The sequence below is a fragment of the Schistocerca piceifrons genome, chromosome X (assembly GCF_021461385.2).
Source record: "Schistocerca piceifrons isolate TAMUIC-IGC-003096 chromosome X, iqSchPice1.1, whole genome shotgun sequence".
In the NCBI taxonomy this organism is placed as follows: Eukaryota; Metazoa; Arthropoda; class Insecta; order Orthoptera; family Acrididae; genus Schistocerca; species Schistocerca piceifrons.
Genome location: NC_060149.1, coordinates 120,784,632 through 120,811,513, shown reverse-complemented (window position 1 = coordinate 120,811,513; position 26,882 = coordinate 120,784,632). Strand labels below are relative to the sequence as shown.

Genomic DNA, 26,882 nt, shown 5'->3' with positions numbered 1-26,882 from the left:
TTAATGGTAGGTGCAGGACATTGTAACAAGGATATATTGTATAGGAATGTATAGTCCCAGGTGACGCGGTGAGGCGTAAACAGGGGAAATAACGGCCGAAAGGAAAACGAAAGATTTTATTGAAATCGTTGTTGACAAGTGTCATGTTTACAGTAAGTGTTCAAAATTGCGTCCACCATGAGCGATACATGCTTGACAGCGTCGGTGCAGCGATTGGCGTACACGTTCAAAGATGCCTGGTATTTCACGCACACCTGCAGCAGCTACAGATATGCGAGCAACGAGATCCTCATCTGAGTCAACTGGAGTCTCATAAACAAGACTCTTAAGGTGTCCCCATAAAAAGTAATCGAGGCAAGAGAAATCAGGAGATCGGGGTGGCCAAGGGACTGGTCCACCACGCCCAATCCATCTAGCACCAAACGTGGCATTCAGGTAATTCCGTACAGCAGTGCTGAAGTGTGCTGGCGCTCCATCGTGCTGAAACCACATGCGGTTACGAATGGCGAGCGGAACATCTTGCAGCAGTTCTGGTAACACTTCTTGCAGAAAAATAAGATAGCTTTCGCCACAGAGTCGCGTGGGTAGTAAGTATGGCCCAATCAAAAAGTCGTTCACAATACCAGCCCACACATTAATACCGAAACGTTGTTGATACGCATGTGGACGCGTTGCATGTGGATTATCTGTTGCCCACACATGGGAATTGTGCGCATTAAAGACACCCTCGCGTGAAAATGTCGCTTCATCTGTAAATAGCACATGACCTACGAAATCCGGCTGCAACGCACATTGCTGCAACAACCACTGGCAGAAGTTCACGCGAAGAGGATAATCTGCCGGATTCAATGCTTGTACTTTTTGAAAATGGAAGGGGTGTAAGCGATTTTCATTTAACACTCTGCATACAGTCTGATGACTCACATGTACGTCACGCGCAACAGTTCTTGTGCTTGACTCGGGTCTATCAGCCACTATGTTCAAGATGCGTTCTTCCAGTCTTGGAGTGCGTACAGCTCTTAATCGACCAGCTGTTCTGTTGACGTCGAACGTACCTGTTTCACAAAGTTGACAATGTAACCGTTGAAAAATTCTATGATCCGGCATTCGTCGATTAGGATACTCCGCGCGATACATTCGTAACGCAGCTCTGGCGTTACCATTTGCACGGCCGTACATGTAATGCATGTCTGCTTTTTCTGCATACGTAAAGTCACCCATCGTCTACGGCAGCACAATTGTGAATGGCGCTTGTCCCTACTGCGATACATCATGTTCATCTACTGCCCTCTACCGGCAGTGACACCAACCGATCACTCCATTTCTCTTTCCCCTGTTTACGCCTCACCGCGTCACCTGCGACTATACATTCCTATACAATAAATCCTTGTTACAATGTCCTGTACCTACCATTAAAGTTTGTACCATGAATTCGGGACCACCCTGTATATATATACTGTTGAAATTTGCACATGGCTCAGATCACAGCAAGACATTCTCTTTCTATAGTTGAGTAGTTTTTCTCAGCTTTTGTAAGTGTCCTAGAAGCATAGGCTATAACCTTCTCTTTTCCATCCGAAATTTGCACCAGAACAGCACTGAACCCATTTGTGTGTAGTTGTATAGGTGCTCTCTCATCATACAGACTAAGTACAGTGTCAGTCATCAGAGCTTTTCACAGCACATCGAAAGAATCTTGTTGAGCACCACCCCAGATAAATTTAGCATCAGCTTTTAACAACACGGAGTGGCCTCTCTTTGATACAAAAGTCTTTGATAAAACGACGGTAATAAGAACATAATCCGAGGAAGCTTCTTACATCTCTAATACTTTTAGGAATAGGAAATTCTGTTATAGCTCTCAACTTTTCTGTGTCTGGTCACACACCTTCTTTTGGCACAAAGTGTCCAAGTGTTTTGATTTCTTTTGCTCCAAAGAGACACTTTCTCGAATTAAGTTTCAGTCCGTCTTGTTGGAGACACTTACGAACGGCCCTCAGTCTTTTTATATGTTCATCAAATGTCTCTGAGAACACTATAATGTCATCTAAGTCACAAAGACACATTGTCCATTCAGGTGACGAAGATTAACCATCATCTATTCAAAAGTTGCTGGTGCATTACACAAACCAAACAGCATTACCTTAAACTCATACAGGTCCTCAGGGGTAATGAATGCAGTTTTCTCACGAACAGTCTCATCTACTTCGACTTGCCAGTATCCTGAGTATATGTCCATGGTTGAGAAAAACTTAGCCCCCTTCAGACAGTCTAGTGTATCGTCAATTCATGGAAGAGGGTAAATGTCCTTTCTGGTTACCTTATCAAGCTTCCTTTAATCAACATAAGAGCCCCAACTGCCATCCTTCTTCCTGACGAGAACCACTGGTGATGACCATGGGCTCTGCGAAGGCTGAATGATGTCATTCATCATCATTTTCTCTACCTCGTCGCGAATTATTCGACGTTCCGTTGCTGACACATGGTATGCTCTCTGGCTTACTGGTTGATGGTCTCCAGTGCTAATCTGGTGCTTCACCATTGATTTGTCTAATTTGCTCTTCACCTGTGGATTGAAGCATTCAGAGAACTCTTGAAGAATGGCAAGTAGCTTCTTCTGTTGTTCCTTAGTGAGATCTGGTGATAGTCGAGCTAGAAGATCTTGTTTCGTAGTGGTAGCACTAATTTCGTCACAGACTTGGCATAGGAGGTTTCTATGACGCTCAGCTGTTCTGCAACTAACAGCTCGGCATTTGCTATGCACATGCATCTTGGAAGGATCTGTGGTTCTCGGTGACAGTTAACTATCCACAATTCACCGAATTCATTCTTAAATGAGACAACAGAGGCTGGGATGACCAAGTTATTCTTCAGTGGTATGCCTCTCTTACATTCCACCACAAGATCCATGGATTGATGTATGGCATGACACATGACAGTTACCTGCAGGAATGATCACTTCATCCAGCACAGTCTCCACACACTTGGATGCGCATCTTCCTGTCCACAGTATCTCATCTCGTCTAGCACAATCTTCAAGTGACCACAATTTATAATTGCCTGAGAAGCTTTCAAAAAGTCCTATCCGAGAATGACGTCATTGGTACACTCTTGTAAGATGATGAATTCTAAGGGCTGTGTATGGCCACTTATACCCACTCGAATGACACATCTTCCTGTAGGTTTTACATATTTCCCATTAACCACCTTCAGCAGAGATGTTTTGTTTTCGACGAATACGGTTTTCTGCAACTAGTGATGGTACTTCTCCGAAATGACTCAATATGATGCTCCAGAGTCCACAAGATCTTGGGCTGGTCAGCCATCCATGAGGATATCGACGTAGTTTCCTATTATTTTTGTAGTGATCAACGGCGGAGGATTTTTCTCTTCGGCGGCCTCACCTCCAAGGAAGGTCGTACCCTTTAGTTTTCCAGTTTGTGGCAGCTGGGTGATCGGTTGGAGCTTCTAAACGGCAATGGAGACCTTGATCAGCATGTTGGGGAGCATCCTCTCCAGCTAGCTTGTGGCGATGGTGACCTATGTCGTCCTGCACCCACATCTTCTTGTTCATCTTTGTCGTTCCGGAGTTGGTGTTGGCTAAGATCGGTCTGCTGTCTTCTGGCACAGGCATCATCAAATATCCGCCGCCTTTCTCGACAATAGTGCACCACATGTCCTGGTTGTCTGCAGGGGAAACGTACTGGTTGATTATCCTGGGTCCTCCAGACGTCAGTCTTCCTTGGTGCTCAAACAGGTTCCTCATGCAGCATTGTAGGAACGTAACTTCACCTGGGTCTCAACTTTTTTACCGTTTTAAAGGAAAATGAAGGATGAGAGATTGGGTTCAATGTCTGTTCCACTTCCTCCCTTATGACCTCATGAAGCATCTCGGTTTTTTGCTAGCCGTGCAATCCAAGTGCCTTCTGAACTTCCTCTCTCACTATCTGACAAAGAACACTTGTGAAATCAGTTTCTTCCTCCATCACAGACATCGATAGACATTTGGAAGCCATTCAAACTTCTTGCGTGTAATTCTTTTTTTAATGCATTGTCTCGGTATACTGGCACCATTTTATGAAGTCGTCTACTGTCGAAACACCCTTCAGGAGTAGGGCTTGATACATGTCCTCAGCAACACCCTTCATGAGATGTGCAACCTTATCTTCCTCCTTCATTTTAGGATCCACTATTTTACACAGCTCCAAGACGTCTGGAATGTAGGATGCTGTCATTTCTCCTGGACACTGTGACCTGCACTTTAATTTATCTTCAGCCTTACACTTCTGTCATTGTGTGTCACCGAAATAGTTGCACAGTTCCTCGTGGAATACTTCCCAGCTTGTGAACTTCTCCTCATTGTTCTCATACCGTTGCTTGGCAGTGCCCTCTAAGTAGAAAAATACGTTAGCCAAACACACGGTGTCATCCCATTTGTTAAATTTTGCTATTCGCTCATATACCTTCAGCCACTTGTTTGGATCTTGGCCATCATCACCAGAGAACCCAGAAGGATGTCTCATGTGGTGGCACACAGTTGCTGTCATCGTAACGTCCTCTTCTTCTTCTGTCTGCGTTAGATTGTGATCTGTTGAATATGGCTCAAACTCTGGTTTCTCACCACATAAACGGCGGCTCTGTCGTGGCCTGATGGGATCCACTGTGTTGTTGATAATGTGTGCTATCACAAGTTCCAGTACCCAACATCTCCAGAAGAATAATGTCACATAGAAGAAGGTGTAATTAGATGAATGACGAACATGAACTTCACTTTACGAAGGTTTATTCAGCACTTGACCATACAAGAGCACAGGATGAACTGCCTCCGGCCAGTACACATACGGTATATATACAGTTGCAGAACATTCCAGAATAATGGTTCTTGACATTTGTGGGTACTTCTAGAATGTTCTCGAACCGAATATAGATTTTAAAATTTTACAGTTCAGGTGAGTTTTGAACTCACGACCCTCCATTCAACAGTCTAGTATCATAACCACTACACTACAGTGACTATGCTACTCAGCTTCTGCAACAGTATGATCACTGATGCTGTATACATCACTGCTGTAGGATCCCACAAGAGATGGAGTTTGGATCTATGGGTCTGTAAATGAATATTCATACTTTTATGTCTGTTGTAATATGGAGTGACCTACAATCTTTTCCAGTCACATTGGACTAATAACTGTGCAGGTGATTTGTGATAGACATGAGAATTCTGTAGTATATTCAGTATAAAAATATAATAGAAATACAATGATGGACTGGTTGTTTTGAATGGCAAGTGACCATTGATCACAGCAGTCAGAGGCCAGTTGCCATTGGTGATGCACCAGGAGAGAAACAAGTCATATATTTAGCTTTTTCTGCATGCTTTCATAGTGCAGTTCTTCAGTTAGTGGATGGTGTGGGGGGGATGCAGGAGGAACTGGCCACAATTTGCGAGTAGCTGAAGTTTCTTATGGCCAGCATCTTCAGACTACTGCCTTGTAGTGTAGTGGTGGCGGACCACCAGGTGCATCACATGGGACACCTCAGATGTTGTTTGTTTCATCCATGGACTCTGCTGCTTAGGCACTTTGTAGTATACCTATCACAGATACCCACATTCACCGCAGGGTGAGTGGTGGTTGTAATGCATTCATGTCACTCGAGACAGAAAGTCAACATGGAGGCTGGCCATCTAGTCTCACTCATTCACCTTCTGAATGGACGGGTGGCTGCTCCTTCAGCAAGTTCTGAGCAGGCACACGAGGGGAGGCATTTACTACTTATTGGGAGCTTCAATGTTAGGCATGTTATGAAGTCCCATAGGGAAGCTGTTGTGTTGGCAGAAGAGCCACCACCGTGTTACTAGTGGAGGCCGAAATGCTCGCGTTTTAGCTCACGCAGGTTGGCGTGAGGAGGAAAGGACTATACTGATGTGAGGTCTGGAACATGATAAGGAATTAGAATTCAGAAAGCGGACATAATTAGTTTGATACTTAACTTTAATCCATTAATGATGAACGTCACTCTTGACGACGGTACATGACTCACAATATTGTCTGTTCAGAATTCATTCTAATTACTGAATATGGCACCTTGGTAGGTTGTAGCAAATGACGTAGCTGAAGGCTATGCTAAACTATCATCTCTGCAAATGAGAGCGTATGTAGGCAGTGAACCATCGCTAGCAAAGTCAGCTGTACAACTGGGGCGAGTGCTATGAAGTCTCTCTAGACTAGACCTGCCGTGTGGCGGCGCTCGGTCTGCAATCACTGATAGTGGCGACACGCGGGTCCGACGTATACTAACGGACCACGGCCGATTTAAAGGCTACCACCTAGCAAGTGTGGTGTCTGGCGGTGACACCGCAGAAGCAGCATCCAGGGCTGGAAAGAATGCCAATGTGCGCTTGTTACATACACTGGGTGACCTCATCAGAGATGTGGAAGAGGCCTCTGCCTGGTGCTATTGATTGTACTTGGTAAAGTCATCTGCAGCTTCGGGCTCGTGTCAGCACCAGTGACATCTGTTGCTTGGGCCATCCTCAGTTCGTATGGGTGGTTGGTGGAAGAGTTGAAGACTGCTGGTCTCCACGAAGGATGCAAGCAGAGCTGACAATTAGCAGCATCGTTGCAAGAATTGATCGAGGTCCTTTGGTTTGGAGCAGGATGGAGGGTCTCAGCCGAAGGCTCCACCAGTTCTGTGAAGGTCTTGGCTGCAGAATTCTAGACCAGCATTGTGGGGTGAAGAATTTTAGGACTTCCCTTGATAGTCAGGAATCCACTACACAAAGGAACTGGCTACTTGAGTAGCAGAGTACTTGTTGAATGCACATGGGGATTTTTTAGACTAGGCAGTAGTTTGAGGACCTGAGTGAACAGTTGCCTGTCAATACACAGAGAGTGAAATCAGACTGCGTAGAAGATAATGCACTTTGACTGTTATGATTTTAACAGTATATTGGCAAAGTGTTCATTGCAAGGTTCCTGAATTTACACCCTCCCAAGAAAGTTATGCTCAAATTATTCTCAGAACCGAGAGCTGGCTGAAATTTTAAATAGAAAGCTCTGAAATATTTAGCAAGGCATGGAACATTTATCGAAAGGAGAGACTGGACACAATAAGGGGGAAGAGTGTTCATTGCTGTTGACAAAAATATTGTGTCTATCAAGGCCAAAAATGAGTCTTGACTGTGAAGTTACCTGGACATGTACAGCAGGCTTAGGTGAACTAAAGATAATTATGGGACATTTTTACTGAACACCAGTTGTAGACGCATTCAAGGAAAGTCTACGTGCAGTAGTGTTGAAATACCCAGTTCATGCAATATTAGTTGGAGGCGACTTTAATCTACCGAGTATAGACAGTGATGTTTATGAATTCATTGCAGGTGGTATGGACAGACAGTTATGTCTGTTACCTTTGAACATGTTTTCCAAAAATTGTTTTGAACAGCTAGTTAGTGGAAATATTTTAACGTTGTAGCTACAGACAGACTTGACTTATCGACAGTGTCACTATAGAGATGTGGAATAGTAATCATGATGGTGCCATAGCGACAATGATTATTAAAGTTAATAAACACATCAGTAAGGCTAGAATAGTATTTATGATAAAAATAGCAGATAAGCAGTTGTTAGCATACCACTGGAACAGTGAATGGACATCATCTAGTTCCAATATGATGGATGTGGAGAAATTACCGGCAAAATTTAAACTTATCGCAAATTGCACTGTGGATAAGTATGTACTGAGTAAATGGATTAAAAATGGAAAAGACACACCGTGGATTAATAATAAAATTTGGAAAATGCCGAGGAAGCGGAGATGGTTGCACTATTGCTTCAAAAAAGAATGCACTAATGTTGACAGGCAATGCTTAGTAGAAATTCATCCATCTGTAAGAAATTCAATCCTTGAAGCAAATAGCAACTTCCACTATCTTACCTTAGCAAAAGAACTTGCTGAGAACCCAAGAAAACTGTGGTCCTGTATAAAGTCGCTAAGTGGGTCAAATACTTTCATCCAGTAACTTGTCAACTACTCTGGTGTGGCAATAGAAGACAGTAAAAGGAAAGCTGAAGTTTTAAATTTTGCGTTCAAGAAATTATTCACACCAGAGGATTTTACAAACAGACTCGTTTGACTGTCGGACAGATTCTCATATGGAGGACATAGTAACATGCATCCCTGGCATGGAGAAGCAGCTGCAAGTGTTGAAAACAAATAGGCTCCAAGGTCTGGATGGAATAGCAGTTCAGTTTTACAGAGATTACACTGTGGCAGTGCTCCCTTACTTAGCTTGCGATTATCATAAATCTCTCTCCCAACATAAAGTCCCAAGCAACTGTAAAAAAGTGCAGGTGAGTCCCATATATAATAAGGGTATAAAACAGACCCACATAATTACAGACCAATATCCTTAACATTGGTTTGCTGCAGATTTCTTGAACATATTCTGACTTTGAAAATAATAAATTTCCTTGAGACAGAAATGCTTCTGTCCACAAATCAGCACTTTTTTAGAAAGCATTGCTCGTGTGAAACTCAGCTTGTCCTTTTCTCACATGAAATCCTGCAACCATGGATGAAGGGCAACAAGCAGATTCCATATTCCTACATTTCCGGAAAGCATTTGACACAGTGCTCCACTGCAGACTGTTAACAAAGCTACAAGTGTACAGAATAGGTTCCCAGTTATGTGAGTCAAAGACTTCTGAAGTAGTAGGCCCAGTATGTTGTTCTCAATGGTGAGTGTTCATCAGAGACAAGGATATCATCAGGAGTGCCCCAGGGAAATGTGATAGGACTGCTCTTACTCTCCATATACGTAAATGATTTGATGGACAAGTCGATCAGCAATTGGCTCCTGTTTGCTGATGATGCTGTGGTTTATGGGAAGATATCATCATTGAGTAACTGTAGAAGGATACAAGATGTCTTAAACATACAGCACTAGTAGTGTGCTGCTTGACACAGTCATGTTGATTAAATATGTGTGTAATGCTGCAGAGCAATATGAAATCGAACAAGCATGTAAGGATGGTTGTAGGGAAGGCAGGTGGTTGACTTTGGTTTATTGGGAGACTTTTAGGAAAGTGTAGCTCATCTATAAAGGAGACAATGTATAGAACACAAGTGTGACCCATTCTTGAGTACTGCTCAAGTGTGTGTTATCCCTATCAGTTCGGCTGAAAGGAAGACATTGAAGCAATTCAAAGGCATGCTGCTAGATTTGTTACCGGTGGGTTGAATCAGCATAAAAGTATTATAGAAATGCTTCATGAACTCAAATGAGAATCCGTGGAGGGAAGACAGCATTCTTTTCACGAGACACTATTGAGAAAATTTAGAAAATTGCTATTCTACTGCCACAAACATACAGTTCACACAAGGCCTGTGAAGATAAGAGAAATTAGGACTCTCACAGAGGCATATGGAGGGTTGTTTTTCCCTTGTTCTGTTTGTGAGGGGAACAGGATAACACTAGTGGTAGTACAAGGTCCCCTCCTCCATGCGCTGTACAGTGGCTGATGGAGTATGCATATGTAGATGCATATATTGTGAGAGTTTATATCCAGAACATCACATGGACTTAATTTGATTTAAAAATAAATAACCAAAATCATAACTATAACAAATAAATTCATGTCACAAATGGAGCACCCACTTCAGTTGATAGTTCTTTTCTTTAATAGGAGCTGGTGAGACTAGTACTAAGTAGTGTGATCTGTAAACTCAATAAGTGCTTTATAGCAAGTAGAGCTACACATTTATAGTAGGAAAGTTCTGGTAGAATTTAGATAATTTAGGAGCAAAGGAGACCACGTACCGAATAGCAGAAGCATTGTGTTGATTACAGGCAACACAAAAGGGAAAGAAAAATTGCTTTCTTTTTGAATCAATCCTTTCTCGAATTAAAGTGCGCATGCGCGCGCACACACACACACGCGCACACACACACACACACACACACACACACACACACACAAGCTCAAGAAAAGATTGATTCCAAAAGCTAGCAAGTTTCCTTTATCTTTTGTGTGTGTGCACCTGTTGATGGCTCAATACTTCTGCTATTCAGTGAGTGGTGTCCATTACTACCAAATTATGAACTTAGCCTAATATAAATATTGCATAATACAATGTTTTTAGAAAAAAGTGTTTCATGTGGAACACATTTTTTTGAAGTTATCATTGTTCCCAGACTTTGCCCTGTACTTAGTAAAATACTTAATTGTAAGGAGTATTTAAATTATTTAATTTTGGAAATACTTTGAAAAATTTACACATTGGTTACCATGGTAATTGAAAATTCTACAAATTTATATTGACATGTTCAGACAGAATATATTCGTAATGTAGTGCCGGAACCCAATAGAGTAATTACATTATAATGGAAGTGTAGTGTTTCAGACAGAAAGACCGGTGTCCACATATTCATTTCTCCCTTTCGTCTCTTATGTGTGTATTATCTGAGTGTGTGTTTCATTGCATAAGATTATACCATGATAATTTATGAATGATTTTCAGAAACTGACCAGTGACTTTAGTTTATTCAACCTGGTGCGTGAAATGCGTAAACAACGCACAGCAATGGTCCAGACGAAAGAACAGTATGTTTTGGTACATCATGCAGTCAGGGAACTTTTTTGTGAGCAGTTACGGATGATTGATTCACATCCTTATGAAAATATTGATCTCAATGGTATGCCACTTGTGAAAGAGACAACTGATTCAAATTTGGAACCAACTTATGAAGTAATAGAAACACCATGTGAAGGTACGGTAAACAATAGTTATGATTTGTTATAAACTATTTTCTATTTGATAGATGTTATTGGAAATGTAAGTGTTGAAAAATGACTTGTTAGTTAAATAGACGGAGATACCAATACGTTACGATTTTTACACTTATACAAAGCAGTTGTTACTTCCAAGCCTTATTATATACCTTTCCTGAATGTTACACAGGGTGTTCCAGGAGGGATGGTCAGTATTCAGGTATTTTACAGGAGTGCTCATTTGAAGTAAAAAGCATCATATGGACATATGCTCTATTCCAAATGGCTTAACCCATTGAACATGCAGTTTGTCCGTGGTATGTTGTGAGTTAAGTACTGTGAAGAGTTGAGAGTGTGTCAGAGAGAAGCATTTGTTAACTGTAATGGTGCATGTTTAGGACGCCTATAATGGATGTGCTGTTGCTACTGTTGAAGAATACCGTTGACACTTTCTGCCACGTGAAATTTCTGATCATAGAATGTTTACAGAGTTTTCAGCACATTGTGTGAAATAGATATTCTTCCAAGTTCCAGCACATTGTTGAAATGGGCGGAATTACACTAAGCACTGCATTGGTCCTGATAGTACAATTGACTGACCCCCAAGATCACCAGATTAAATCTGAAGTGTGCAAAAAAAAAAAAAAAAAAAAACCTGAATACACAAGGTGAACTGCTTGATCACATCAGGGACGCTGCTGCCCTCATTAGGAAATTTGCAGAGGCATTCAAACAAGCAACACACAAAATGTTCTCCCAAGAGTGCATAAATGCATCAAAGTTGACGGTGGGATATTTGAACATTTATTGTGACCTGTACAACTGTAATGTGATGTGTACGACAGTGTTTGGAGGTGAATGCATTCAAAATATGTATTTTTCAATTGATAGTTTGCAAAATGTGTGTTGTAATGTTTACTAACTGTTAAATGTGTGTTAACTTTACAATTTATTGGGTAATGCAGAAAATAAATAACAATGTACATTTTATGTGTCATATCTAGGAAACTATTCGGAATAGGGCATATGTCCATATCAAATTTTTTGCTTTAAATGATTGATCCTTTAATATTTCTGAATATTGATCAGTCCTCCTTGGACACCCTGTATGTTCCACTTGACACTGAATGGCATAGTCTTTAGTTTGCATGTTCGATTTTGTTTCCTTTTTCCCCTCCTGTCCTTTGTTACTACTAGAAGAGTTCCAAATTCTGAAAACTGTAGCTTAAACGTTTTCTTTTGCACACATCTGCCAGTAATATAGCACTTTCAGCTTCATTGCAGTAAATACAACTTTATACTAATTTATATCTAAAAACAAAGATGATGTGACTTACCAAACAAAAGCGCTGGCAGGTTGATAGACACACAAACAAACACAAAATACACACAAAATTCAAGCTTTCGCAACCAACGGTTGCTTCATCAGGAAAGAGGGAAGGAGACGGAAAGACGAAAGGATGTGGGTGTGAAGGGAGAGGGTAAGGAGTCATTCCAATCCCGGGAGCGAAAAGACTTACCTTAGGGGGAGAAAAAGGACAGGTATACACTCGCGCATACACACACACACACACACACACACACACACACACACACACACACACACACACACACATATATATATCCATCTGCACATACACAGACACAAGCAGACATTTGTAAAGGCAAAGAGTTTGGGCAGAGATGTCAGTCGAGGCGGAAGTACAGAGGCAAAGATGTTGTTGAAAGACAGGTGAGGTATGAGCTGCGGCAACTTGAAATTAGCGGAGGTTGAGGCCTGGTGGATAACGAGAAGAGAGGATATACTGAAGGGCAAGTTCCCATCTCCGGAGTTCTGACAGGTTGGTGTTAGTGGGAAGTATCCAGATAACCCGGACGGTGTAACAGTGTGCCAAGATGTGCTGGCCGTGCACCAAGGGATGTTTAGCCACAGGGTGATCCTCATTACCAACAAACACTGTCTGCCTGTGTCCATTCATGCGAATGGACAGTTTGTTGCTGGTCATTCCCACGTAGAAAGCTTCACAGTGTAGGCAGGTCAGTTGGTAAATCATGTGGGTGCTTTCACACGTGGCTCTGCCTTTGATCGTGTACACCTTCCGGGTTACAGGACTGGAGTAGGTGGTGGTGGGAGGGTGCATGGGACAGGTTTTACGCCTGGGGCGGTTACAAGGTTAGGAGCCAGAGGGTAGGGAAGATGGTTTGGGGATTTCACGGGGATGAACTAAGAGGTTACGAAGGTTAGGTGGACGGCGAAAAGACACTCTTGGTGGAGTGGGGAGGATTTCATGAAGGATGGATCTCATTTCAGGGCAGGATTTGAGGAAGTCGTATCCCTGCTGGAGAGCCACATTCAGAGTCTGATCCAGTCCGGGAAAGTATCCTGTCACAAGTGGGGCACTTTTGGGGTTCTTCGGTGGGAGGTTCTGGGTTTGAGGGGATGAGGAAGTGGCTCTGGTTATTTGCTTCTGTACCAGGTAGGGAGGGTAGTTGCGGGATGCGAAAGCTGTTTTCAGGTTGTTGGTGTAATGGTTCCTCATCCCCTACAGCACTGCAGCTGCACACACGCAATAATGCCTGTTTTCTGGTACTCTCTGGTAACTGCTAAATAGAACCTATTTCTAACCGTCTCAGGATAGTATTGCAAATGGTGGTTCGAAAAGCGTTACTTTCAAAGTAAATTTCTCTTTACGCAAGATGAATTATGTTATGAATGAGAAAATGGGATGAATTTCTTAAATCACAGAGTGTTTATAACTGGACACTTTGAGGACCAGCCACTTACAAGAATTTTGAGCCCAGAAGACCAGACATTTATGTCATTATTTTAAATTTACTGGCATATTTGTGTGATGTATCTTAAAGTGCAACACTCTCAAAAAAAGATCAATATTACATGCGGAAGCTTAGCTTCTCTTGTAGCTTATTAATCTTCAAGACAAATATTATATGTGAAAGCTTAGCTGTTCTTGTAGCTATACTATGTATATTAATGTAAACCATTAACTTTTCCTCTTTGTGTGTTCGCGCTATGTAACAGTGATCTTACTATCAGCTGTCTATAACACGTGTCCTATGCTCTGAATGTCTGCTGTCATCGGTCGGTGAGATCACGTGGCATGAGATATGACTAGCTTACAAAAGGACATCACAATCTCGTTTTCAACACTCTGGAAGCTAACTTCATGTGTTTGGTGCAAACCGAATTTATACTTTCGTAATACGCAAATACGCAGCGTATATGTTGCTGAACATCAAAGGTCTTTCCAAAACTTCTGTCCTTTTTCCTCATCAAAAGTCTTTCCAAAACTTCCCCCCCCCCCTTTTTTTCTCCAGGAAGTTCTACGCCAGTGTATAAAACATTAACCATTCAAAGGATTGATAAGTTAACCTACTGTCACTTAGCACGGAAAATGTGTATTTTTGCCTGGGAAAAAGTATATTTTCTAAATGGGATATCCAGGATCTGGGAATTTTTTTTCCCCAGCGTCATTTGTGCTCTAAAGCTCTGTTGTATAAGATATCCTTAAGGCAATTGTGCCACAGGTTGCTGCCTGCTTACCTTAATGGAACAGACAAACGCTGGCCGGTGTGGCCGTGCGGTTCTAGGTGCTTCAGTCTGGAACCACGTGACCACTACGATCGCAGGTTCGAATCCTGCCTCGGGCATGGATGTGTGTGATGTCCGTAGGTTAGTTAGGTTTAAGTATTCTAAGTTCTAGGGGACTGATGACCTAAGATGTTAAGTCCCATGGTGCTCAGAGCCATTTGAACCATTTTTTGAACAGACAAACCTTACACATCCACATCAATATCCAGTGAGCCTCTGAGTTTCCAAAATATATTTTCTCAGCATCAAGATCATAACAGTCTACCACTTAGTACATTCTGTGCACATGGAGTTGCATATCTGAGTTCTCTGTTCTCTGTAATCTTGGCACGAAGCAGAAAAACACATTGGTTAAAGCATTGGACTCAAATTTGAGAAAAGAAAGATTGTAATCTCTATATGACCATTCATGATGAGGTTCTTGGATTCCTAAATGAAGACAAATGCTAGTGTTGTTCCTATGACAGACCACAATGAATTTCCCACCCTTTCTAGTTCAAACTTTCAACGATAATGGTGTCACTGACAGGACGTTAACCCTAATCTCCCTTCTTCCTTTGTAATTGTATCCAATGCAGTGCAGTAGCTTTCATATCGTGCTTATGCTCCATGTGACCTGTGAGTGATCATTCTCGCAGTAGTGGTTGCCACTGAGTAGTGGTTGAGGGGTTCAATATTTCTTTGGTCCTAAGATAATTTTCTGCCACTTAAGCCTTTCAGCTCTGGCAATGATTAGTTAATGATATAGTGCCAAGTTACACTGACTGAATAGTGTATAACACTATAGGAGGAATACTGTTGTCAGATTTTGTCATCGGGTATAGTTTAATAAATTTGGAGAAGACTTCCAACACTACTGATATGCATGTAAAATTCCCAGAAGTCCTTGGGGAGGGGGGACTGTAGAGATCCATTAATTAATTTGAAATTATCTTTTGGTTTTATGTTTTGCATGGGTCCCTTATGTGTGTTGTCTACCACTTTGCCCTGTGGCAAATATTGGATAACTTTAAACAATCTGTTACCTTCTTCAACACATTATTGATGGTTATTATTACACTCGAACATTTTACAGTGCACTTCTTAGGTCCTCAGTGCCGTAATGCTGGAGGGAAGTAATTTATTACCTCAGTTTCAAACTGCGATTGCCAACAAACTTACCATTCTTCAGTATAAAAATCTCTATGCCCATAAAAAATATCTTTGAAAATTTTGTAATACTGTACAAATTTTGGATTTTTCACAATACCATACCTAAGCTTTATTGATTTCCAATGCACAGCACTATAAAGGCACTTTACAGAAACTACAACATGCCATAAAGTCAGAATACCCAGGAATGCTCTCAGTTAAAATCATCCTATTGCATGGTAACCCCCACCCCTACACTGCCAATCAGACAAAGGCTGTGCCTTGTCGATTTGCTTGGGAAACACTGCAACATCCCCAGTAAAGCCTGGATCATTTACCATGTGGTTTTCAAATCTCTGATGACCTGAAGAAAGACATGTGGATGTCAGTTTCTGTTAGATAAGGAAGTTCAAGACCGAGTGCACTTGGGGATCCATCTGCAGTCGACCACACTCTACGAAACAGGAATTGATCATCTCGTTTCCCTGTGGGATAAATGTCTCAACATGTGTGGTGATTATTTTTGAATGGAACCATTCCATGGTCCCATTGTGGAAGATATTCAGTTTTGTTTGATTTCTCCTTATAGTTCCTTTTCCAGTTCTTCAAAGTCGTTTTGACACTCCTCCATCCATATAAAAGCACTATTTTTTCTTAGCAGATTATTAAAATGTGGACTATTAAAAGCCTGCCCCTTTGCAAACTTGTGGTGAAATCCACAAAGCCGAGAAATGCTTCAAGCTGTTTCTTATTCTTGAGAGACTAACGCTTATCAATTGCTGTTAACTTTTCTGGGTCCATACCGATACCAGATGTTGTGAGATGTGCCCCAGAAACTTATTTTTCTTTCTCACAAATTGACATTTTTGAATTTCAAAGTTTTCCACCAGCTCGAAAAAGCAGTGAATACTTTACTCGATAATTCACAATGTTTTCGCATTTCCTGTGCAGCTGTTAACAAAACCTCTGCATATGTAGTTAACCTGTCATTCAGTTCTCTCCCTAGGTCCTAGATTCAAAAATTTTTAGATGAATCTGTAAACTTCAATGTTCTGTACAGCTAGTATTGCTCTTTATTCAGGGGATTGTTCAGCTGTCTCTGTGCATTGTAATGCATTTACGTAATAAAGTTGCTTTCTGATTTGAGTGTTGTGGATGTTTACAACCTGTATTCTGAATACTCCTATACATGAAAGTATTCTACAAATCACATACATTATTTCTATATTATTATTATTGTTATTGTTATTATCATTATTATTATTGAATTCTTTTTTGAGGGGGCTTGCCATTTACATGCTATGGCTCAAGTCTGAATGTGAATATTCAATGTCTCTTAGTATTTGCCTTCTGTTTAATCATTTTGTTAGCTGATACTTCTGTAGCTTCTTGGTTGCACAACATAATTCTAAATGAAAAACACAATATGTCTGATGATGGCCCTGTAAACTGGAAACTGCTTAACAAAATAAATTAATTCTATAGGACACACATCACATCATGTTTTTCATTTAGATTTATTTATTTAAACTAGTCGTAATTTACTATTTTTGTACTTGGCAGCCACTTTCCAAATTCAGTTATCATTTTCTACTTTTCAGAGAAACAAGATATCAGAGAAAAAGAAATATCTAATTCTACTGCTCCTCCATTGCCACATAAAAAGAGACTTTCCACAGCAGCTTCCAAACAAGAAAAAGAAGTTGAAAATCTAACAGAGAAACAGCGTTTAGCTTCTGAAAGGACTAGTGTTAGTGAGGAAAGTGTCAGCTCCAGTGTCATGACATCAGTAACGTCCACACAGAAACCGCGGATAGCAAAACTGAAAGCTATATTTGAGAGGAATCTAGGAGATCTTGAAACAACCAATCCTCCGACCAGAGTGCGTCATTCACAACAGGTCACTCGCAGCCATTCTCTCGGCGCAGTTTGTAAACCTGACTTGAAGCAGTTATCACCGAGTCGATTTGGGCAGAGTGAAACAAAGACAGTTCAGCACAATGTGAATGAACCCAAAGAAGAAAGCAGTTCCTCACACTGTTCTGGTTTTCAGCCAGCTCTTCCTATCAAACGGAGTAAGTCATTACGGGTTCTAGGTTCTTCTGATCAGTCAAAACTGTCTTTGGTTTCAGTAGGAAAAGGAAACTTGGTAAAAAGTCAAAAATTTTGTGGGAGTGAAAGTGTTAGTTCAGGAAAGTGTATTGCAACGCAGCAAGCAAAAGACTGCACAGTGAATCATAAGTCCTCAGGTACAAACATTTCACATCACTTTGAAGGATCTGAAAGACGAGGGTTGGAAACGGGGACCGTCTTTAACCAGCCGAGTTTGAATAGTTGTCCACCTAAGTTTTCAGACAGAGCAGGTGCAGGAAATGAACAAAGGTATGATGGAGGCCAGAAACTGCATGGGTTAGCAAACTCTGTGAGTGATAGAAGCAGCAGTTTGGAATGTTGCGGCACTGAGGAACTGAAGGGTAACCTAAGGAAAGTGCAAGGAATGTCAGTTAGTGGTGGTGGCGGTAGCAGCAGCAGCAGTAGTATGGAATCGGAAGCAAAAGCAGCTCTGTGGCCTCAGAATAGGTCGACATGTCAAAGCAATTTGTCTAAGACTGATTTAGATGATAGAAGAGGTTGGAAAGATAGTAAGCAGTGTGCAACAAATTTGGTAAAATATGCTGTGTGTCAACACAGAAACTCATTAAGTAGTGGACAGTCTCATGCTTCTTCAAGTGTTTATGTAAAGCCAGTGAACCAAGGACTTTATGGTGAAATTCAGAAGAAGGTATCTAGCATTGTAACAGGACTCGGCGTAAGGGAGAGAAGGAATAGCTTCAGACAAGCTGTCAGCACTGATAAGGTATCTGGCTCAGATACACGTTGTGTAAAATGTTGTGAAAGTGATAGTGTGTGGTCAAAAAGTGATATACAGGTTCGTGATGCTAAAACTCTTTCAGATAGGCAGGAAAGTAATTCCAAAGTGTTAATTCAGAGTGATTTGGTGCAAGGTGCCAAAATCTACTCTAATCTCTCCCCACATTCTCATGCAGATGCTGTACACCCAGTGGTCCAGGATGAAAGGGGAGAAAGAAATGCTCGAGCAGGAGGGCCACAGCCTCATAATTCACAAAACAAAATTAAGTGTTCATCAGTTAGGACTGAAAAAAATCCAGTGAATTGCTGTAGTGAAGCGGTAAACAGAAAATGTATCCATCAAAGAGCTGAAGAACAAAGAGTGGCCAAACCTGTGAAAGAAAGCAAAATATCACCTCATGTTTGCAGGGATGAAAAAGTCTCTTGTGTCATGTGTGAACCAGAGGGCAGAAATCAACACAGGAAGGTAGAAAGCACATACTCAAAATATAGCAGAATATTGCCTGTTGGGAGAAAACTTTCTCAACCAGCATGGGTGAATCATGAACAGTTGACTTCAAGTGTCATTAGGGACAGTAGCAGTAGTGGAAGTAGATTGGATCCTCAGCAGTCTCATTATTTGCACGATATGAAACCTGAACTGACTGTTTCAGCAAAACCATCTTTTGTCCCTCAGACTGAAAGATACGATGACATAGTTACAAATCGTGTGTCTTCAAGTGAAGTGAGCTACCATAAGGGGTTCCTAAACAAACCAGTACCACCTCCTAGTAAACAAAAACCTACCTTGGTTAGCAAAGCTATAAGAGGGAACAGTGCTTCGAAAAATGAAAGAGAACCGTGCCCAGGACAAAGTAGCGCTTCAACCAGTGCACAGTTCTTTGGTGAGCAGAGTACTGTAGGAAGTGATAGCGTGTTTGTTAAAAATGTAGATGTTAGTCAACAACAAACTCAGCATGTGGATAGGTTAGTGAGAAGAACAGTTTGCAAAGAAAGGGAAGAAGGGAACTCCAAATTATTAGCAGCAACAGACAGCCAGCCATTTGCAAGAAATGTGGCCCAAAGTAGTGGACCAGACTTTAAAAAGACTACAGTAACTGTAGACCAGCACAAATATCAACACAGTAGTGGTCACGTTCCTGCACTTGGGCAAGATGAAAAGCTGTCAGCACGACACAAACATGCCTCACTGAAGGAAATAAACCGTAGTGATGATTCATTTAGCTATGGTAAGTGCCTCCTTTATTATTCATGCATGTATAATACTATTTTATGATTGAAAATCATTGTTATTAATTGCTTCAACAACTTAAACGTAATTCGTAGCTGTATAACAAGAATAGGTACTAAAACAAAAACATTCAGAGGATGGACTGTAATATTTGCATATCTCTGCTATACTTAAACTTACACTGACTGCAAAGTTGGATGGATGGAGCCTTGGTACTCTATCCAAATTTAAGTGAGAGTGTTGCAAGCATGATCCCATACACATTTATGATTAATTACTTAAGCAGTTTCTGTGTATTTCTAATCTGTGTTGTTTCATTTTATCTTCAAGGTATCATTAAAATCCTTCTGCCTTTACTACTATGTCATCTTATAACATACTTAAAATGCATCCTCAGCAAAGAATTTTGCCTAAGTCATCACTGACGTCTGTGACATAAGAGAACTGCATGACATGGAACTTTCCATTCCTGCTAAACTTCATGCCTCTTCTTGCTGTTTTACTGACATATCTGTTGGCCCAGATGATGTTATGCAACTCTTTCAACATGTGTAGACAACTTATTCATTTGGCCATATGAAGTTTAATGTCAACAAATAAATTACTCATGTGAAATACACTGTTTACCTAATTTTTTTAATTGGTTGAGCATCACTGTCAGTGGCACAATTTTATTGAATATTTCATAAAACTGATAACTTATCGAGAGGAGAGGTCAGGGAGTGGGGGAACAAATAATGAAAATGTAGCACTGTTGAATACCAGAATTAAAATGCCACTGAAAATAATAATAATAATATATGTAAAATATAGTAATGTATTTTATTTCAGAAGTCTTCATGGTGGGTAAGGAAATCATAAGATGACTGCTATGCCCTACTAGTAGGATCCATCCTAGTATTGGTCTGTAATAATTTGTAAAAACATTAATCACAATGACTGGATGAACTTAAGCAGCCTTAATCGTCTTTCATACTTAGCAGCTTACTTTACTAACTTACAGTTACAGCTGCAGGATCAAACATATCTGAAGTACTCCTATATGAGCAGTGTTGTCTTTTATTTCATTAATTTTAGTGAAATACATCTCCATGGTGTAATTATTAACTATTCCTACAGTTAATAGGAGGAGCTAATCTGCAGTAAGTCTTCAGCTTTGGTTTAAAACCTGAGGTTTGTCAGAAACACTGTTCAGCTCTTTTACTGAGTGAAGTGGCACAGTGGTTAGCACACTTCTTTCATATTTGGGAGAACGACTGCTCAAATCCAAGTCTGGCTATCCTGATTTAGGTTCTCTGTGATTTCTCTACATTGCTCCAGGCCTATCCTTTGAAAGAGCATGGCCAATTTCCTACTGCATTCTTGAAACATTCTGAGCTTGTGCTCTGTGTCTAATGATCTCAGCGTCATCGGGGCATTAACCCCTAATATTCCTTCTGTCCTTCCTTCCTTCCTTCAACCTTGTGGAAGCCTATTGAAAATTTATATTGCAGAATATTGAGCACTTTTTTGAACAATGTTTATGATGTGCTCACAACATAAGGATTACTTCTTTGTTTTGAGTTCTCTGAATGGATGCTGCTCTTCCTCCTAACCAAGTTAATATTTTTACGTATAAATCTCACAAGTAAGTGGATGTATTGTGATGTAAATGTGCAAGATGCCATCACTTTTCATAGAGGCCTATGTGAAATTCATAAATTAATGCCACATACTGCATTGTGTTCACTACTTTCGTGGGAAAAATTGTTTTGTGTTGTACTAAATTCCCCATCAGTATTATTCCATATAAAATCAACAAATTGAAGTAAGTGAAATGAACTACGTTTTATAATATCAGTGGTGCTGACTAAATAATAATATAACCATAAAGGTAGGAGTCTTCAACTTCTGCAGCAGGCCTAGAATATGAGCCTTCCATGAAAGCTTGCCATCTGCCCCAAGCCTCACAAATTTAGTGTCTTCTGTTTCACTAATCATACCATTATTCTAGCTGAACTGGATGTCAGAACAAGTAAAATTGTGTTAACAAACTAGACAATGTGTATTTAATGGAATTAAAGAATCTGCCCCTCCACTGGCACTGAAGAGATGCTTGTCTCCAGGGCCAATTTTACCATACAGTAAAGTTCCTGGTCTCAATTAGTAACAATAATACTTCTTTCATCTGCAAACAAAACAGCTCTAGAGTTATCTGCTATAAACGTAAATGAAGGCAAGTCTTCATTTTATTTCAAGAAAATAGTATCCCCAGTGTGGAGCCCACTAGCACACCCCCGTTACTCTGTCTCATCCTACCTTCTTGACTGTTATGTGTTAATGTTAGGGACTGATGACCATAGATGTTAAGTCCCATAGTGCTCAGAGCCATTTTTTTGTTAATGTTAAACAACTTTTTACTGCTTAGTTAATACTGAAACAACTAAATGTCTCACACCAAATTCTGTCATGATCTGCAGGACATTATATAAAGCCACTGTAGGGAATGCCAACAATAGAAACGTGGACCTTAGTCACCTCTTGGATATCTGATACCAATTTCTCCTGTAGTTGCTATATTTTACCAAAATTGAATTGACTTCTTGGGGAGAATTCCCAAGTTAACAATTAGGGGTAAATGGATGGTACTGTGTACTGATCGCCTCATCTAGTTATTAGTTAGTTTCATGTTCCATGGATCATTTGCACAATAAATTGTAATGAGTCATTTTATATACACATCACAACTTAATTATTAAATATGGATACATGCCGAACATTTATAAAGTAATTTCTTTGTAAAATCTGCAGATTTGGGGTAGTATTTCCTACCCATTACCTTTTACACATTACAGTAATAGAAATTCTTCTACAGTGTAGAGTAGTTGTCAAGGAGAAACTTTTTTAGTTTGTTTTCAAATTTTATTTTGCTATCTGTCAGACATTTTATATCCTTGGGTAAGTTATCAAACATTTTTGTTGCAGTATTGTGTACACCTTTAGTGATAAAACAACCTTAATGTGGAGTAATGGATGCCATTTTTCCTTCTGGTATTGTAATATGTACTGCATTGTTCCTTTCAAACTGCAGTTGATTATTTACAACAAACTTCAAAGAGGGAATAAGTATACTGTGAAGAAGTAGTCAGTATGCCCAACTCTTTAAACAGATGTCTACAAGATGATCGTGGATGTGCACCATGTGTTGCTCTCGTAGCACATTTTTGAGCAATGAGGACTTTCCTTCCTAAAGATGAGTTACCTCAGAACATTATTCCATATCACATCATAAATATGTGAACTTACTGATTTCTCTCTCCCCAAGATTTGCAATGATTCTAAATGCAAATGTTGCTCAACGAAGTTGTTTTAGGGGTTAAAGCATGTGTTTTTTCCAGTTAAGTTCTCTTCAGTATTAACACCTAAGGATTTTGAAGTTTGCACCCAATTTATTATTTCCTCACCACATGTTATACTGAATATGTTGTGTCTTTTTAAAATTGAGGGTCAGACCATTCACAGAAAACAAGTCAATGATACTTTTAGGAACATTGGTTTACTGTTTCTACTCTTTCTATATACATGCCTGGATTGATTACAATACTAGTGTCCTCTGCAAAAAGAATTAATTCTACCAGTTGTATATTAAATGGAAGATCATTCACATCACAGCAGTGGACCTAAGATTGACCCTTGAGGAACTGTGTACTTGATTTCACCCTAGTCAGAATAATGTCTCCAGACCACATTGGTTGAATTACAAAGTACAACCTTCTGCATTCATTTGGTTAGATATGACATTATCCACTGGTTGGCTCTACCATCAATCCCATAAAACTTCAATTTGTGTAGAAAAATATTGTGATTCACACAGTCAAAAGCCTTAAGTAGATTGCAGAAAATACCAAGAGGCATCATTTTATTATTTAATGCTTGTAAAATTTTGTGAGTGAACATGTAAATGGCATTCTCAATAGAACAACTCTTCTGAAATCCAAACTGTTATTTTCTGTGGATATTATTGCCACTATGCTGTCGGCAAGGCTGACCTGGCTGCCGAAGCTCCAGAAGTTTCTAGATTTCTTGTAAAAGGCATAATTTTGAAGCTTGTGGCACCATGTGTAATGATCTTTGACCATTTAAAACTGTTTCAGTCAATACTAATGTCGAAAGTAATTTTATGATGCAATATCATCCACAGGATGACTGATGGCTACCTATCACCTGCAAACAAATGGTCTCATGGAATGTTTTAATAAGTCATTGGCAGATTAGTTAGATAGTTTCATGTTCCGTGGCTCATTTTGCATGATTAATCGTAATGGTGAGGAATGAGGAATGGATCATTTTACATTCACATTACAAATTAGTTTGTAAATATGGCTACATGCTAAACATTTATAGCTGTGTGTGTGTGTGTGTGTGGTGTGTGTGTGTGTGTGTGTACACGTCTGTATGGGCGCGCACACACGCGCGCGCGCACCCTCACACACACACACACACACACACACACACACACACACTTGGGAGTCAGTAATTCGTACCTACCAGCTCTCACAGTAGTAGAATTTGTTCTAAGGAATAAAATGAGTTGTCAGGGAGAAACTCTTTCAATTTGTTTTCACATTTTACTTCGCTGTCTTCAGACATACTCTTGATGTGTGTTTGACATCAGAGAGACTGGATACTACAGTGCCTGTCATGACAGTGACATATAATACAGCAAAGCAAGACACTCCATGTTTCATAGTGTTTTTCGTGGTCTCTGGATGAAGGGCTGAAGCAGTAACAGACACTTGCTTTCTGCTTCGACCTAATGGTGCTGAAGACTGCTACATAAAACTGCTCATCGCCTAAACTGAGGAAACAAGACTGCTCGTGCCCATATGGACCTTGTAAGCTCGGAATAAAGCGCCATGGACATTATAACGCTGCACACAGACTTATAAGCTACAATCCAGGTGACCTAGTATGGACTGTTATATGTGTATGGAAGTTCAGGTTATCAGAAAAATTAGTAAAGTGCTACTTTGACCAACATTGAATTTTACGTCACTTGAGGGTCATAATCTGTTGATTCAAGGATGATGGCTCTACACTGAGGAGACAGCCAGAGAGACATTGTTCATGTCCTTCACATAAAGCCATGCCATAGTTCTCTGAGGTGCAGATCCATTGTAGGTGCTTCCAAGACAAGTTACATGAAGGTATGCTGGATAGTTGCAGTGTCTCAACAGAAGTTACTCCAATGGAATGTCACAGGGACAATAAGGATGTGACAACATGACCACATCATCATCATACAAATGGCCACTGATTAGATCCAGATCCAAGGAGCTATAGTTAACTCTTAAACAATGAGTTACTGGTTGCTGTTGTGTGCCCCCCCCCCCCCCCCCCCACACACACACACACACACACACACACACACACACACACACACACACACAGAGAGAGAGAGAGAGAGAGAGAGAGAGAGAGAGAGAGAGAGAGAGGGGGGGGGGGGGGGGGGGGAGGGAAGATTTAATCCTAGTCATTTTTGCATAACATTGTGATTGGAGGTGTGAAAAGCCACTCTCTCTGTACACTTGGCTGATTATCCAGAGTTATTTCAGTTTATCCAGTTTGTCTGCAAACTATAATCAGCAGCAAGTTAACCCTGTGTGTGTGTGTGTGTGTGTGTGTGTGTGTGTGTGTGTGTGTCCATATTTTACATGGTTTTTTAAATTAACTCACATATACTTCATTTTAGTTCCATATGTCAAGAGTGTAGGTATTTTGCACCAATTACTTCATGATTTCTGTTAGTATTGTTGCATGGCAGCTCAGTTCCCATCAAATGTGCTGTCAAAAAGATTTGACAGATGCTGTGTAAACATTTGTTGTTTTTTTTCAGTGTATTTTGTTGTATGCTGCAGTTGGTGATGTGGAAATCATTTTCAGTTTACGAGGGCAGTCATATCAGCATGATTCCTTTAAAAAGTACGCAAACAGTTTCCTTCTCATTTTGTGTCCAAACTGAATTGGTGCTCCAGATCTAATGACCTTGTCATCAACAATATATTAAACCCTCATTTGCTTTCCTGTAAGTTTCTGATTTACATTTCAATGACATCTGTAATGAAATAAAGGGAGACATTGTCCCTTCAGATTCCTGCATGCCCCAACATTGAACTTCTGTATCTCACCAATATGGAAGATATTCACTCATTTTGTCCAAAAAAGGGCTGCATGTGTTCACATTCAAATGATAGAATAGATATTGTCAGGAAACATGAAGAAAGACACGTGGTAAAATATTGAAAACTGTTTTGTTCTTCTGTGTATCACATATTGTTTTTTAGACTTTCATACAGAAAAATAAAATCTTGTATGCAACATGTATAACAAAGCAGCAGATCAATAAACAGATTAAAAACTATATTTTCAGTTTTCTTGAAGCCTGTGATATCTTGAGGTAGTATTATGTCAACATTTTGTTTTAAGATTTTTCCAACTGACATTTCTCTCTAAAAGTACCCGTACAGGGTGATTATAATTAAAGTTCCAGTTTCAGAATGCTGTAAAAAAAGAACTGCTCTCAGAATGTCATCAAATTTGAGTGGAATATTATAGAAGAAAGGAGAAACATTATGGAAAGAAAAAAACATTACGACCAGATGGCACCGTAAATGTCATGGTGTAAAAGTGTTCAGTCACAAATGACAGATGAATCACAATACAGTGGCTATGGTGTGAGTTGCACATTAAACCTGCAGCAATGTGCAGGACCACACAAGCTTGGAGACAGGCACAAGACATGTTATACTCTCTGCCGTTTTGTGCCGCAGGTTAAAATTGAGGAACAGTGTGTTCCACAACAGATTGGAATGACTCGAGTGCCACATTCAGAATGTGTTGCACAATGTGTGCCTTCAATTCAGCAACATTTGTAATCAGAGCACTGAACACGGCATCTTTCAGATAACCCCACAGCCAGAAGCCGCATGGATTAAGGTCAGGGGATCTGGATGGCCAAGCTGTAGGGAAATGGCACCTGACAGTTCTAGAATTTCCAAAATGGCTCTGCAGCAGCTTCTTCACTGTCTGTGCAATGTGCAGAGGTGTGCCATATTGCATAAAAATGATCCTATCCTTACATCCATGATTTTGAAGTGTTGGAATGATGATGATGCACCAAAGGCCTTCATAGCATTTACAAGTGATGGTACAGGATCTGCAGAGCCCATCTCTTCAAAAAAAATATGGCCCTAAGATAAATGATGCTGTCAACCTACACCACAGA

The 26,882-nt window shown here is 40.3% G+C and overlaps 1 protein-coding gene across 1 annotated transcript in view; it reads left to right on the top strand.

The window, feature by feature from the left end:
* LOC124722110 overlaps positions 1-26,882 on the top strand; it is a 127,035-nt gene that overhangs the window by 56,126 nt on the left and 44,027 nt on the right. The window contains exons 6-7 of the mRNA XM_047247312.1: positions 10,525-10,774; positions 17,118-19,616. Coding sequence (XP_047103268.1) covers positions 10,525-10,774; positions 17,118-19,616 — 2,749 coding nt within the window. The remainder of the gene's footprint in view (positions 1-10,524; positions 10,775-17,117; positions 19,617-26,882) is intronic.